General features: G+C 36.8%; 1 protein-coding gene across 1 annotated transcript; it reads left to right on the top strand.

Moving 5' to 3' along the window:
- Positions 1-3403: 3403 nt before the first annotated feature.
- Positions 3404-9317, top strand: c1ql2 (complement component 1, q subcomponent-like 2). Its single transcript, XM_001920670.8, has 2 exons — positions 3404-4256; positions 8359-9317. The coding sequence occupies exons 1-2, from the start codon at positions 3690-3692 to the stop codon at positions 8536-8538; spliced, it is 747 nt and encodes a 248-aa protein (XP_001920705.2). The 5' UTR covers positions 3404-3689; the 3' UTR covers positions 8539-9317.
- Positions 9318-15634: the final 6317 nt, after the last annotated feature.

Genomic DNA, 15634 nt, shown 5'->3' with positions numbered 1-15634 from the left:
TTTGTATTATCTGGTTTCTGAGATCATTGTTCGCCAGACTAAACCCCCATTGTTGCTTTGAACTTCGCTCGGCGTTCCAAGTCCATCACCTTATGTGGTGAGCTACTAGTCAAATACCAGAAAAGCCGTCCATGTGGAGGTGAGCGGTCAGCGACAGCCTGAAAAGGAGCATGAGCCATCGGCAGCGTCATACCGCCCCACAGCATTCATTTCACAGACAAAATAGAGCCAAACGTACCTCTGGGTACATATTTTGCGCTCTCGTCAAATGTAGACAGGGGTACATATCCAAAATCTGTGTTGCACAAAAAGCATAAAAAGTGAAGTGTCATGCTGGGAATTTGGAGAATTTACAGTTTTTTACCATATATAAAAGGGAAACGTTCTGTTAATTAGGCTACAGATGTGTCCACCATTTAAATTACGGTAACAAAAAACCTGTAAAAATGTTGCTAAAAAAATAAAACACTTATTTTGCGGATTAGATATACAGTTACAGATTTACAGGTGGCCTTGTCTTACCTTGCTCGACCCAGACTTTACCCCCTTTACATTATGTACTGTATGTGTATTCATGTGGAAGTGTGTGTGTGTGCGCATAAAGGCCAACGCTAGCATTTAAAGTGTGTGTGTCCTGAGAGGCTGGTAATGTATGCAGGGTTCAGTGCTATAGAACTGGAGCAGGAGACATTCACTGCTGCCGGCACACTGACATTTACACACACATACCAGTGTGTGTGTGTGTGTGTGTGTGTTGGCAGAAGATGGGTGCTTTTTGTCTGTAGTGTATTATCTGACCGTTTTCATTTACTGCATTGAGTAGGACAATTCATTCATTCATTCATTCATTCATTCATTCTTCTTCAGCTTAGTCCCTTATTTATCAGGGGTCGCCACAGCGGAATGAACCGGCAACAATTACAGCATATGTTTTGCACAGTGGATGCCCTTCCAGCTGCACCACAGTACTGGGAAACACCCATACACACTCATTTACACACACACTCATACACTACGGCCAATTTACTTCATCAATTCCCCTGTGGCGCATGTGTTTGGACTGTGGGGTAAACCGGAGTACCCGGAGGAAACCCACGCCAAAACAGGGAGAACATGCAAACTCCACACAGAAATGCTAACTGAGCCACTCGGGACTCGAACCAGCGACCTTCTTCCTGCACAGTGCTAACCACTGAGCCCCCGTGCTGCCTGGGTTGGGTTAGGGACATATAAAGATTTGTTCAGTATGGAATACATCACGCATGTAGAGTGTCCCTGTAAACCATATATACAAGTATGTGTGTGTGTGTGTCTGTGTGTGTGAGTTTATTCATGGTTGTGGTCTCTGTCACACACACGTAACCCTGAGTCACAGCAGTCAGACCCACATCTACAGACCAGTGAGCAGATAAGCTAAAGCACAGACAGACACACACACACACACACACACACACACACACAGCAGGTCAAGGTCATGTGCAGCAGTAGAGTGAGCTCTTCTTCAGGATGAGGTGAGTCATTACTGTAATAATTAAGCATGCACAGTCATGTTGTGCTGGATCTGGTGGACGACACCAGGACAGAGGAATACAGCAGACTCCACTGACCCCTCAAATCACCACAGCACTGCACTATTGATCAATATCACATGTTTATGCCACTATGCAGTCATTATTCACAGAATTAAAGATGTCCTCTTAAATACTGAGTAAATCTCCCTGCTCTAATCACAACACCACATGAGAAACATCTGGAGGAGAATACACACTTCACAGGTCACTAATAAAGCCAGTCACAGTATTCCAGCTGCTTACACACAAAATCTTTTCTTGTTACATGATTTGGGAAACCTCTCACTCGAAACGCAGAACTGCACAGCAAATCTCCAACACCTGAAGCTGTTTCTCAGCCTTCATCTCAGTTTTCAATTGTTTTTCTCAAAACACTACACACAACTCTCTACTGAAAACACACAAACCTAAGAGGAAGCCACTTGCTTTCCTTTTCCAAACACAACCAGTCAAAATGCTACACTTATCCACCTGATCACACACACACACACACACACACACACACACTCCTCACGTGTGGAAACACTCATTTCATAACTGATCAGTAACCGATCACTGCTTTACTGTAGAACAGACCTATAAATAGGTCAAAGGTGAGAGGAACCAGAATATTCTAGTCCAAAAAAAAAAAAACTGGTTTTCAGGCATCCACAATTTGTAGTTTTGTACCAACCGCATATTCACCTTTACTAAATCCTAAATCCGCATAGAAAAGAGTAGAGTAATTCTTCTCAGCCTGGCTCTGGAAAGTGTATGATGAGTCAGTATGCCTGCATGATGCATCTCCTTCAAGACCCCACACACAATTGTGTTCTTCACTGTATTCGGGAGAATATACTTCTGCTTTGCATTTAAATATATACATATATATATATATATATATATATATATATATATATATATATATATATATATATATATATATATATATATATATATATATATATATATATATATATATATTTATTTTTACTGACAGTATGTTTGTTTTTATGCTACATACACCAATAATATTTGGCCTATACTGTTTTTTCCAACTGCTAACACACAAAATCTTTTCTAGCTATACGATTTCTGAAACATCTCATCATTCTACACCTCAAACATCCAAACCAAGAAATGCCATTCTCTGGTACTTGGTAAAGTACCATTTTCTGAAAAAAAAAAAAAAAAAAAAAAAGAAAAAAAAAAAAAATATATATATATATATATATATATATATATATATATATATATATATATATATATATATATATATATATATATATATTTCTAATCATAATAGTGTTAGTAACTCATCTCTAAGAACTGATGTCTTTTCTCTTTCTCTCTTTTGTGAATAATATTAGACTAGATATTCTTCAAGACACTTCTATACAGCTCTAAGTGACATTTAAATATATATATATATATATATATATATATATATATATATATATATATATATATATATATATATATATATATATATATATATATAGCTTAAAGGGGCTAATAGGCTAATAATTTTGTCCTCAAAGTGGTGTTTAAAAATTAAATATGGCTTTTATTTTAGCTGAAATAAAACAAATAAGACTTTCTCCAGAACAAAAAATATTATCAGACATATAATTCTGACTTCAACTATATATATATAAACCCGTTCTGCTGAACGAGAACACATGTTAAACTCAGATCATCTCTGATCTCTTTATTTACACACAGTTCAATAGATTCTAAAAAGATTCTTTAAGCCAGATTAAGTCAGAAATGACTATTTACACGAGGTTCTAAAGAGTGTAAAATGTTTCTAGAGATTCTATAAAGACCGTTTAACGGAGATGCTCAGAGCGCAGAATAAGCGCTACGTCAGCGCGCGTCGCGTGCCACCGGTGTCTCTTTGGCTCGGGCGCACACAGCGCTGTTCTGCCAGGGGTCACAGGGAGGAGGAATCACGACACATTTCAGCATCGGTGGGGAGCGCGGGTATTGTTCTATACATTTAAACGAACTTTTTTCTTGGTGCGCTTTTCCAGCTCGCGCGTCACCATTTCCTCCAAACCCCATCCGGACTCTCCAGCGCGAGCTTCACAGGCGCTCCTCAGCAGGCGCTCGGTCTGCGCGCTCACGGGCGTCATCATGATCGCGGCGCTGGTGATCGCGCTCCCGCTGCTGCTGCGCACCCCCGCGGCCGCACACTACGAGATGATGGGCACCTGCCGGATGATCTGCGACCCCTACAACCCCAAACCGAGCGCCACGGCTCTGGAGGTGATGCAGGACCTCAGCGCCATCCCGCCGGCTTTCGCTCAGGGCACCAGAGGAGAACCGGGCCGTCCGGGCAAACCCGGACCCAGGGGTCCTCCTGGAGAGCCCGGTCCTCCCGGTCCAAGGGGTCCGCCTGGAGACTCCGGCAGACCGGGATTTACCGGCGTCGCTTCAGGAACGGCGCGGACTGAGACCGGAGACGTCGGTCCTGCTTTGGGAAACGCGAAGATCGCCTTTTACGTGGGTCTGAAAAACCCTCATGAAGGCTACGAGGTGCTCCGCTTTGATGATGTTGTGACAAATGTTGGAAATCACTATGATCCCACTACCGGCAAGTTTACCTGTCAGGTGTCCGGGATTTACTACTTCACGTACCATGTGCTGATGCGCGGAGGGGACGGAACCAGCATGTGGGCAGACCTCTGCAAAAACGGACAGGTACAGACGCATCGCGCGAATTAATGGTTCAGTAAAAACTTACAATCCTGTAAGGAAAAACAGATGCCTGCAAATTTGTGGCAAACAATTTATAGGCTATGTGCTGAATTTAAACAAACAAATGAAATGTAGTTATGTTCAACTTAATTTGTTTGTTTAACAAATAACGAATTCACTTAATGCTAATGCTTAATGAATGATTTATAGTGTGTAGTTATTATAAAGTGTTACCCAAGTAATGAACTGAAAAAAATATTCAAAGCTGAGTCCTTGCATTTACTACATCTTTTAAGTGAAGTGGTTGTAAACAATTAATTTGGGCTGAATTTAACCAGTTAAACTCTGCTGTTATTTTGGGATTTCCTCCTGGATTTTGCCTATACCCAAATTTAAAAGCTTCCCAAATCCACATGCAGAATAAACGTTAGTAAGCAGTTTATAACTGCAGATACAGATGCTGTGTTCTTGACTTATAAGCACCTATAATGTGTTTAATAATTGTATTTTCATACTTAGTTAATGATTTATATTTCATTACTAAATTCAGTCTCACATTATTTAAAAACCAGTTGTATTTGAGAGTAGTTGAGGGTTTTTAGGATAATTCAAAATTAGTGAGTAAATGATTAATAATCTATTGAAATCACCGTTTATATATCTTATTATTCAGGCATTTACTAATATGACTATTTATGCTTAGATAATTCATGCTTTATAAATCTCTTATAAATGACTAATAAAGGCTCAGAATCAAATGAACAATAATCATTGCAATCTTATCTGAAAAGTAAAATTACTGTAAAGTTTAAACATTGCTGAATAACAGGAGTATCAAAATACGACAAAAAAACGGATAAAACAACAAGAATATTGTAATTTAACAATATTTTAAGATGTAATGTTTAAACTCTACAGTGATTTTATTTTAGATCAGGTTGCAACGATTTATTTTTAATTTGAAGTGCAGTTTTATTTGTGCATCTTTAAATGAATAGGAATGAATAATGTAATTTTTCCTGTTTAGAATTTAACTGAGCCTTTAATTGTCATTTATAAGGGATTTATAAAGCATGAATAGTCCTCACTTTAGATTAGCTCACAAAACTAGATGAATAAATAAATAAACAATAAATAAATAAATAAATAAATAAATAAATAAATAAATAAATAAAATATTAATAAACAAATAAATGAATAAATACATAAAACAAATAAAAAATAAACAAACAAATAAATAAATAAATGAATGAATACATAAAACAAATAAACAAATAATAAATAAATAAACAATAAATGAATAAATAAACAAATATTAAGTAAATAAATAAATTATAAATACATAAACGAATAAATAAATAAACAAATAAATAATAAATGAATAAATAAATACATAAAAATGAAAAAATAAATAAAACAGCAACTTTTAACTTGCAGGTTTCATCAATAAAATAGATCAATAAAATCCTGTCATCACGCTACTATTTTGCTTTTAACTAGTCGGATAATAAGCTACCTGCTCTAAGACCTCGAAAGAGCCCACATGAAGAAAAACACTAGAGTAAATGTGTGTGTTTTCAACCATACTTCAGTGATTTGCATTATACAGTGTGTTGTGAAGCGGCGCGGCTGTTCAGACTGACACCGACACAAGGAGTCATGGTGTTCATTTGTTTCTTTTAATGACAGCAGTAAAAAACTGAACAATTATTTGAACTGTACCACCGTACAAGCTAAAAATGAACATTTATTTTAATATCTTCTTGATCCTCAAAGTGTGCAGCTTTTGTTACTGCAGTATATCTTAAGGGGCTTCTGTAAGAACATTTAAAGTACACTACTACATTGATAGTAGTATGCTTACCAAATAAAGTATACGTTTATACTTGACCTTTACTTAAGTATACTTCTTTTTTCCAAGGGTGCATTTACTGACTTACCAAGATCAGTCTTGTAGGGCGAGTATTGCTGCTCTGACAGCCAAGCTGGGTGAAAGCTAGGGATGCTCCGATCAGGAGTTTTGCAGCTAATACAGAGTACTGATTCCTTGTCATGGTGATCGGTTGATACTGAGTGCCTATTCTAATGCTTTAAGCTTTATAATTGAGCACATTTTCCCTCTAAGTGTGAAGGATCTTGCCATACCTAAGAGAATAAATCAAGAATGCTGCATATAATACCTTAAACGCATCTCTTCAGGTGTGAACGCGTCATGGCCAGAAGCAGCTTTACAGAAACTAATTCACTTTACTCTGGCTTAGTCCCGTATTTATCAGGGGTCTGAACCACCACAGAAAATATAACACAGATATAAAAAATGGTGAGAGAAATTGCAATGTAATTTAGAAACACCGCAAATGATGAATGAAGAATTCAACATGTCTCAATCAAGAAAAAGTGTGGAGCTCACGTTTGATGCATAAGAAGGTAAAATGCACACCTATAATTCTAAATCTGAATATAAATCTAAATCACCTATAAATCTGAATGAGAGTGTGTGTTTCCCAGTGATGGGTTGCAGCTGGACGGGCATCCGCTGCGTAAAACATATGCTGGATAAGTAGGCGGTTCATTCCGCTGTGGCGACCTATGATAAGTAAAGGGATTAAGCCAAAAAGAAAATGAATGAAGTTGGCGGTTCATTCCCCTGTGGCGACACTAGATTAATAAAGGGACTAAGCCGAAAAGAAAACAAATGAAAATGAACTTTTCTCCATATTGTGACGCAGTTCCTAGAGAAAACGGAATATTAAAGGAGAAAACAGTGGGTGTGGCTTGTTTTTTTTCCACTGCGAGCTGATTGGATGTAGTAAACTACACTACCTGAGAAAAGTCTTGTCATCTATCCGAGTGTTAGGAACAGCAAATAACAAGTTGACTTCTAGCTGATGATTTGCCATCAGAATTGTCTCTATGAAAGGCGAAGGCCTCTAGATTTTGCTGATTTGAGCTCAATAAATCTGATCATGTCTTCATGTTGACTGATTTGATGAGGACAGTGCGGTCTGACTCTGCTCAGACTAAAGTCTCATCACTGAACAGAAATAATGTCCAGTATAGAATATAAAGTCCTGCTGCAGTGGAGACAGAATGAATATTGTGTCTGACTCCATCATGAGCTTGGAGGACTGCATCCATACATCTCTGACATGACTCACATCACTGATTAATAAAGTCATCTGGAATGAAGAAGAAAGCCTTCAGCAGGACGTTCATCAAGAGTCTTTGTGTTCATCTTCAACACCTCCTCCTTCATCAGCTCAATAATGGTCATGTCTGGTGACAGGGCTGGCCAATCCTGGAGCACTCTCTGCTTTCAGGAGCTTTGATGTGGAGGCTGGAGTATGAGCAGGAGCGCTATCCTGCTGGAGAATTGTCCCTCTCCTGTGGTTTGTAATGTAATGGGCAGCACAGACGTCTTGATGCCTCAGGCTGTTGATGTTGATCATCCACTCTGCAGATCTCTCCATACTGAATATACCCCAAACCATGATTTCTCCTTCACCAAACTTGACTGATTTCTATGAGAATCTTGGTCCATGCTGGTTCCAGTTGGTCTTCTGCAGTATTGGTGATGATTGATGCAGATCTACAGATGATTCAGCAGAGAAATCCACCTTCTGACACTTTTACACGTGATCCACTGTAAGTCAGGTTATTATTTGCTGCTCTTACAACTGGGATCCATGACAAGCCTTTTGTCAGGTAGTGCCGGTGTGTCGTTCAGAAAGATGGGGAAAGGGTTTGGAAAGAGTTATCACAGCCTAACAGACTCCTCCTGCTCACCATTTCTGTCTGCTGTCATAGTGATGACAGATGGAGGGGCGTGGTTAAGTATGTAAGCCCCGCCCAATACCTCAGACAGATCTAATCTGAGAATTTAACTGGAAACAAACCCAAAGTGCTTTTTCAGATTTCAATTAAAGATCACAAGAGCAAACCAATTTATTTCTCTTAATGACATGCTCAGATTAACTGTTCAGCACTAAACTAGCAATGTGAGCTAACAACATCAACATGGTTAGTTTTGATCTCATGAGCACTTTAAAGCTGAATCTGCTGGACTGCAGACTGTAAGCGTCTCTCTGTGTGTTTCTCTGAGCAGGTTCGTGCGAGCGCCATCGCGCAGGACGCCGATCAGAACTACGATTACGCCAGCAACAGTGTGGTTCTGCATCTGGACTCTGGAGACGAGATTTATGTCAAACTGGACGGCGGAAAAGCACACGGCGGAAACAACAACAAATACAGTACATTTTCTGGCTTCATCCTGTATCCAGACTGAGCTGACACACACACGCACACACACACACACACACACACACACACACACACACACACACACTTTCTGCACATAAAACGGACTGCTGCTTGACAACCTGCTCACTGTGCGCAGGACAGACACACACACACACACACACTCTCAGTTCAATTCACTTTATTAGCACGATTACCAGTTGAAGTCAGAATTATTTAAACTCCTGTGAATTTTCTTTATCCATTATTTCCCAAAGGATGTTGCACCGATTTAGGAATTTTTCATAGTGTTTTTTCTAATATTTGTTCTTCTGGAGGAAGTCTTATTTGTTTTATTTGGGCTAGAATATAAGCAGTTTTTAATTGTTTTAAAGTCATGTTAAGGTCAATATTATTCACCCCTTCAGCAATATTAGTGTTGGATTGTCTCCAGAATAAACCACTGTTATACAATGACTTGCCTAATTACCCTAACTTTACCCTAATTACCCTAGTAAAGCCTTTAAGCTGAATACTAGTGTCTTTAATAGGGATGCAACGATTATAGTTTTTGGTTGTACGATTATATTTTGAGGAATGATCACGGTTTCACGATTATTATGCATTCATTGATTTTAAAACTACTAGTTTCTAAAATCACATGGAAACTCTTTATATTTTAAAGTGTTATTTATTGATGCTCGGTAACCAAATAATACTGTACAACACAAATTATTAACAATGAACTAACAATAGTCCATTTCTCCTTGGACTTAAAAATAAGTGAAAAAAGTTTCTGACATTTAAACAAGTAATAATTTTAAACTGAAAATAAATGAATAAAAAAGAATAAATGAATAAATAAATAATAAAACAAACAATAAATGAATAAATTATTAATAAACAAATAAAAAAATTAATACATAAAAACAAATAAATAAATAAATAAATAATAAATGAATAAAGAAATAATAAAACAAACAATAAATGAATAAATTATTAATAAACAAATAAAAAAATAAATACATAAAAACAAATAAATAAATAAATAAATAATAAATGAACAAATAAATAATCAAACAATAAATTAATAAATAAACAAATAATAAATAAATGAAAAAGCAAATAAATAAATAAACAAATAAATAATAAATGATCAAATAAATAAACAAACAGTATTTGTCTAATGTAAATCTATTTTCTTCCATTTTCTAAGTATTTTCTCATGTAAATGTAAGTATTTCCATTTTTAAGAGAACAAATGTAGTGAAAGACTGCTGGATGTCTGTCTAAAGGCACTTTAGATCAACCATACAACAGAAATATTTGGTGTTATTATTTTGCATTTTCCTCCTGTTTGGATGCGAGTAGAAATGTGTATATAAAGCGTGAGTGTGTTGCAGCGCGCACATGTCGCTTCCAATGGAGGCGCACTGCTTGTGCTCGCATATTGTGCACGCTGCAACACACTCGTGCTTTATATACACATTTCTACCCGCATTTATAGACACACCTACTCGAATTTGTGCGAGCAAAAAATGCTAAATGTGAAGGGCCCTTAGTTAATAGCATCAGCCATAGTTAAACCTTGTGTGCGTGTGTGTTAACCTCGGTGCACAAGCTCAGAACCTTAAACTAGCGCACAGTTGGCATAACTTTGTTTAGTTGCAGCAGTTTTGTTCCGTGTTGTTGAAAAGCCTTAAAGTTTAATTAACCTTGACTAATTAAATCACGGTTAATAGTGAAATCGCTTAATTGTTGCATCCCTAGTCTTGAAGAATATCTAGTGTTACATTATATATGTTATGTGCTGTCATCATGGCAAAGAGAAAAGAAATCAGTTATTACAGATGAGTTATTAAACTATTACGTGCAGAAATGTGCTGAAGAAAATCTGAAATTGGGGAAAAACTTTAAAGAATTAAAATTTAACGGGAGGACGAATAATTTTGACTTTTACACATGACATTTCCAAAGTACACATAGCAGAAAAAAACACAATATAAGCAAGTAATAATAATAATAATAATAATAATAACAACACTGATGTAAATGACAACAATAATAATATACGTTTTAAAAGGGAAAGAAATATATACATGTTATAAAACAATAAAATACATACATATTTATATATTTATATGAAACATTGATGGTGCAACTAATGCAGTTGTGTTCTCTCTCTTTTTCTCTCTCTCTACTCAACTCAGTGGGCCATATGCACAGTGTTTTCAGCCAATGATGAACTTCCAGTGAAAGCCTTTAGTTTCATAAGGTTCCTTTTACAGCATCGATGCTGTAATTACAATACATTCAGTTAAATAAACTTAAGCATTCATTTAGTTGTTCAAGCATAACAAGAGATGAAAGACAGTTTAAAAACAAGTGCTGTCTGGATCAGCGGGCAAGCGCAGAAACTCCACTGAAAATACTGGGGTTAAATTAATTTCCATATTTTAAAGATATGTCAAATGTAATTTAATGCAGTGCTTCTTGTCCAGTCTGAGAGCCACTTTATATCGCATATCCGCCAGGCAGGGAAGTTCACTGATTCCTAAAGTAATCAGACCTCAAACGTGGCAACTTTATAATGGAAAGACAGCTCACCGGAAGTGCTGAGGCTGGCTGACTGAAACTAAAAGTGCAGATAACCCATTCAGTTCAATTGAAAAGAGCTTAATTGGCATGACTTGTCAAGTATTGCCAAAGTAATGCACATAATATAAGCAATCAATAAAAGAATAGTTGGATATGTACACAAATAAGAACAATATATATATATATATATATATATATATATATATATATATATATATATATATATATATATATATATATATATATATATATATATATATATATATATAATTATTAAAAAGATAGTGTAAAAAAGATAATGATAAATGATTGTATATATTTATTTATTTTATTTTATTTATTTTAAATTCTTTTTATGTCTTAAACTAAGCCAAAAAGAAAACAAACGAATGAATTTTAAATGACACCGCTTGTCCCCTACACTCAGAGCTTCAGCTCCTTCGCTTTAATCGCAGGCTTTGGCATCAAGCTGTAGACATAAACAATACAAACACTTAAAGATAATATTTCTTTATTTATTTTTTTTTAGCAGAGAGTGTTTCGTATGTTTTATGTCTTTATGTTGTTGTCACTGTACAAGTATTTTGTGTGGCAGTGTTATGAAATGAGGACTTCTGGCTGCAAACCAAATCAACCTTCGGGTATAAATAAAGTAACCTAACCTTACCTTGCTTTGGCAATACTGTGCCAGTCATAACAATAAAGCAAATTTAATTTATTAAATGAAATACAATATACAGCTGTACATTCATTGGGATGGTTTGTAATAATGTTTCTGACTCTCTCTCTCTCGGCACTCTTTCATTGTTATTCCTGTCTGTAGTGTGGTAAAAACTAAGGAGAATGCGGATCATCTGAACTGTTTAATGATGTCTTGTGTTTGGCTATTATACCCAATTAAACAGCAGATAAAAACACGCACAGGATGGTGATCAGGACATCCACACGATTAGCAGCCCGTCTGTATATTTCTCTCTGGGTGATTTGTGTTCAAATGAAATTATTTTCCTATAAAAGTGCATTCACGAGCCCCCAGTCTGATGACGCCAGCTTTGCTTTCATATATGGACAATTTCTGACTGGATATCTTAAGTGTGAACAAGCTCCCTGGAGACAATAAAGGGATATATGACCCAAACATATGCGACTGATCTTCGTTTTTTCAGTCTTCTGTTGTCTCAGATATTTGAGGTATAAAAGGAGAGGTCTTTCCTTAAATAAATAACCCTGAAGGGATTCTGTGTTGTTTGCAACTGCAGCATTCTTCAAAGCATTATATCAAACTATTTGAGAAATGAGGGATTCAGTCATAACTGATGTTAGCACATCTGCCGTAATGTTTTAATTAATATACTGACCTTTTTGGAGTCTCAGAAGTTAGAAATGTAAAACCGGAAAATACGTTTGGATTGTCATTGTTTGCACCCCCCAAAATGCTCTGTATAGTCAAATATTACACATAGTTATTTGTCCCATATTATAGTGAAGCACTTGAATTAATCCGTTGTGGTGATTCTACAGTTGCTATGGTAACACAACAACTACAGTAATTGATCTGTTGTGGTGATTCTACAGTTGCTATGGTAACACAACAACTACAGTAATTGATCTGTTGTGGTGATTCTACAGTTGCTATGGTAACACAACAACCACAGTAATTAATCTGTTGTGGTGATTCTACAGTTGCTATGGTAACACCACAACTACAGTAATTGATCTGTTGTGGTGATTCTACAGTTGCTATGGTAACACAACAACTACAGTAATTAATCTGTTGTGGTGATTCTACAGTTGCTATGGTAACGCAACAACTACTGTAATTAATCTGTTGTGGTGATTCTACAGTTGCTATGGTAACACAACAACTACAGTAATTAATCTGTTGTGGTGATTCTACAGTTGCTATGGTAACGCAACAACTACAGTAATTAATCTGTTGTGGTGATTCTACAGTTGCTATGGTAACGCAACAACTACAGTAATTAATCTGTCGTGGTGATTCTACAGTTGCTATGGTAACACAACAACTACAGTAATAAATCTGTTGTGGTGATTCTACAGTTGCTATGGTAACGCAACAACTACAGTAATTAATCTGTTGTGGTGATTCTACAGTTGCTATGGTAACACAACAACTACAGTAATTGATCTGTTGTGGTGATTCTACAGTTGCTATGGTAACACAACAACTACAGTAATTGATCTGTTGTGGTGATTCTACAGTTGCTATGGTAACGCAACAACTACAGTAATTGATCTGTTGTGGTGATTCTACAGTTGCTATGGTAACACAACAACTACAGTAATTAATCTGTCGTGGTGATTCTACAGTTGCTATGGTAACACAACAACTACAGTAATAAATCTGTTGTGGTGATTCTACAGTTGCTATGGTAACGCAACAACTACAGTAATTAATCTGTTGTGGTGATTCTACAGTTGCTATGGTAACACAACAACTACAGTAATTGATCTGTTGTGGTGATTCTACAGTTGCTATGGTAACACAACAACTACAGTAATTGATCTGTTGTGGTGATTCTACAGTTGCTATGGTAACGCAACAACTACAGTAATTGATCTGTTGTGGTGATTCTACAGTTGCTATGGTAACACAACAACTACAGTAATATAAACAAATGACCCAATAGTGTAGTTTTCTACAACTATAGACAATATTAAACTACAATACACCACCGTTCACTGTAGTAAAAACTAAAGTGAACTACAGAGTTTATTAGTTCATCAGTTCACTGTACTGTACACTGCAAAAAATGCTTTTCTTACAGAGTTTTTGTCTTGTTTTTAGTCAAAATATCTAAAACTCCCTAAATCAAAAAGCTATTTTCTATCGACGAGGAAATTCAAATTAAAATTAAGTGAGTTTTTCCTCAAAACAAGTATAATAATCTTGTTTTTGTCTGGCATTATTGTTTGCTTACCCTGTTGGCAGATTATTTAGCTTGTTTTAAAGAAAAATTCACTTAATTTTGACACATTATTTTACTTTTGCTTGTCTACAGAAAATGCTTCTTGATTTAAGAATATTTTAATACTTGGACTAGAAGAACTAGAAAACCTTGCTTGCATTGTATGTTTGAGCATTCTTTAATAAAGTGCTGTAAATACGTACAACATAATACACCTCAAAAACACTCAATATGAGCCATGAAACGTGTGTTTGCTCTCCGCAAGCATGTCTTTTACTTTGTACACAGCCACAGGTTTGATTTGGAGATGATTCTTTCATGTTTACAGAGCACACACACACACACACACACAAACACACACACACACACACACACACACACACACACACACACACACACACACACACACACACACACACACGCAGACTTACAGCAATGAAACGCCCTGGTGCTCGTCTTTCAGCCTGCCGCTAATCTGCCCTGATTTGTTTGCCGGTTCTGATTCTCACTCTGCCAAGCCCATTAAACCCTCAAGATTTACTGGCTTTGACAAAACAGCCACATCTTATGATCGTTCACACAATCCATGAATTCAGATGAACGGGAGAAACACCTGAATTATGTGGGCTTCCTCTTGGATTATGCATGTGGAGTGTTTGAGTGGAGAAGTGTGTATGAACACGCGCCCTGATAAGCTTTTATTAGTCGTGTGTGTCGTGTGTGTGTGTGTGTGTGTCGTCTGATCCTCGTGATGGTGTGAGGAGGCACAGCTGGTGGTTACAGAGAGAGAGAAATAAAAAAGCCAGAGGCCTCACATCACTTTTCTGTCTCCTTCTCACTCTGCCCTTGCTCATTTCCCACACACTCTTTAAAATATCAAAACACACACACACACACACACACACACACACGTTTGTTGGGGTGAACTATGAGGACTCTTCATAGGCGTAATGTTTTTATACTGTAAAATACTTATTATATATGCTAAAATTACTAAAATCAATTGTAAAATATGAGGTGGCTCATTGGTTAGCACTGTGGCCTCACAGTAAGAACGTGGCTGGTTCGAGTCCCTGAGTCAGTTGGTGTCGGTGTTCTGGTTTCCCCCACAGTCCAAACACATGCGCTATAGGGGAATTGATTAACTAAATTGGCCGTATGTGTTCGAGTGTGTGTGTGTGTGAAAGAGTGTGTATGGGTGTTTCCTAGTACTGGGATGCAGCTGGAAGAAACATGTGCTGGAATAGTTGGTGGTTCATTCCGCTGTGGCGAATAATGTATTTATATAAATGTGTGTCCTCATAAAACACCAAAACTAAAACACATACACACACACACACACACACACACTCACACACACACTTGTACAGCTAACTTTATGGGCACTCCTCATAGTTGTAATGATATTTCTACAGTTCTGTCCCCACAAAGTCAAACTACTGGTATTGTTATACTTGTGGGGACATGTGGTCCCCATAATGTCAGGAATAGAAGGTACACAGGCACAGACACACAAACTCAGATATACAAACAAGGACATACACACAAAACACACACATAAACACACAGAGTAAGACACACACAAACACAAATATACAGACACACACAAACAAACAC

This window comes from Danio rerio, chromosome 9 (genome assembly GCF_049306965.1).
Source record: "Danio rerio strain Tuebingen ecotype United States chromosome 9, GRCz12tu, whole genome shotgun sequence".
Classification (NCBI taxonomy): Eukaryota; Metazoa; Chordata; class Actinopteri; order Cypriniformes; family Danionidae; genus Danio; species Danio rerio.
Note: the sequence above shows the minus strand (reverse complement) of the source record. Positions and strands in the feature narration are given on the sequence as shown.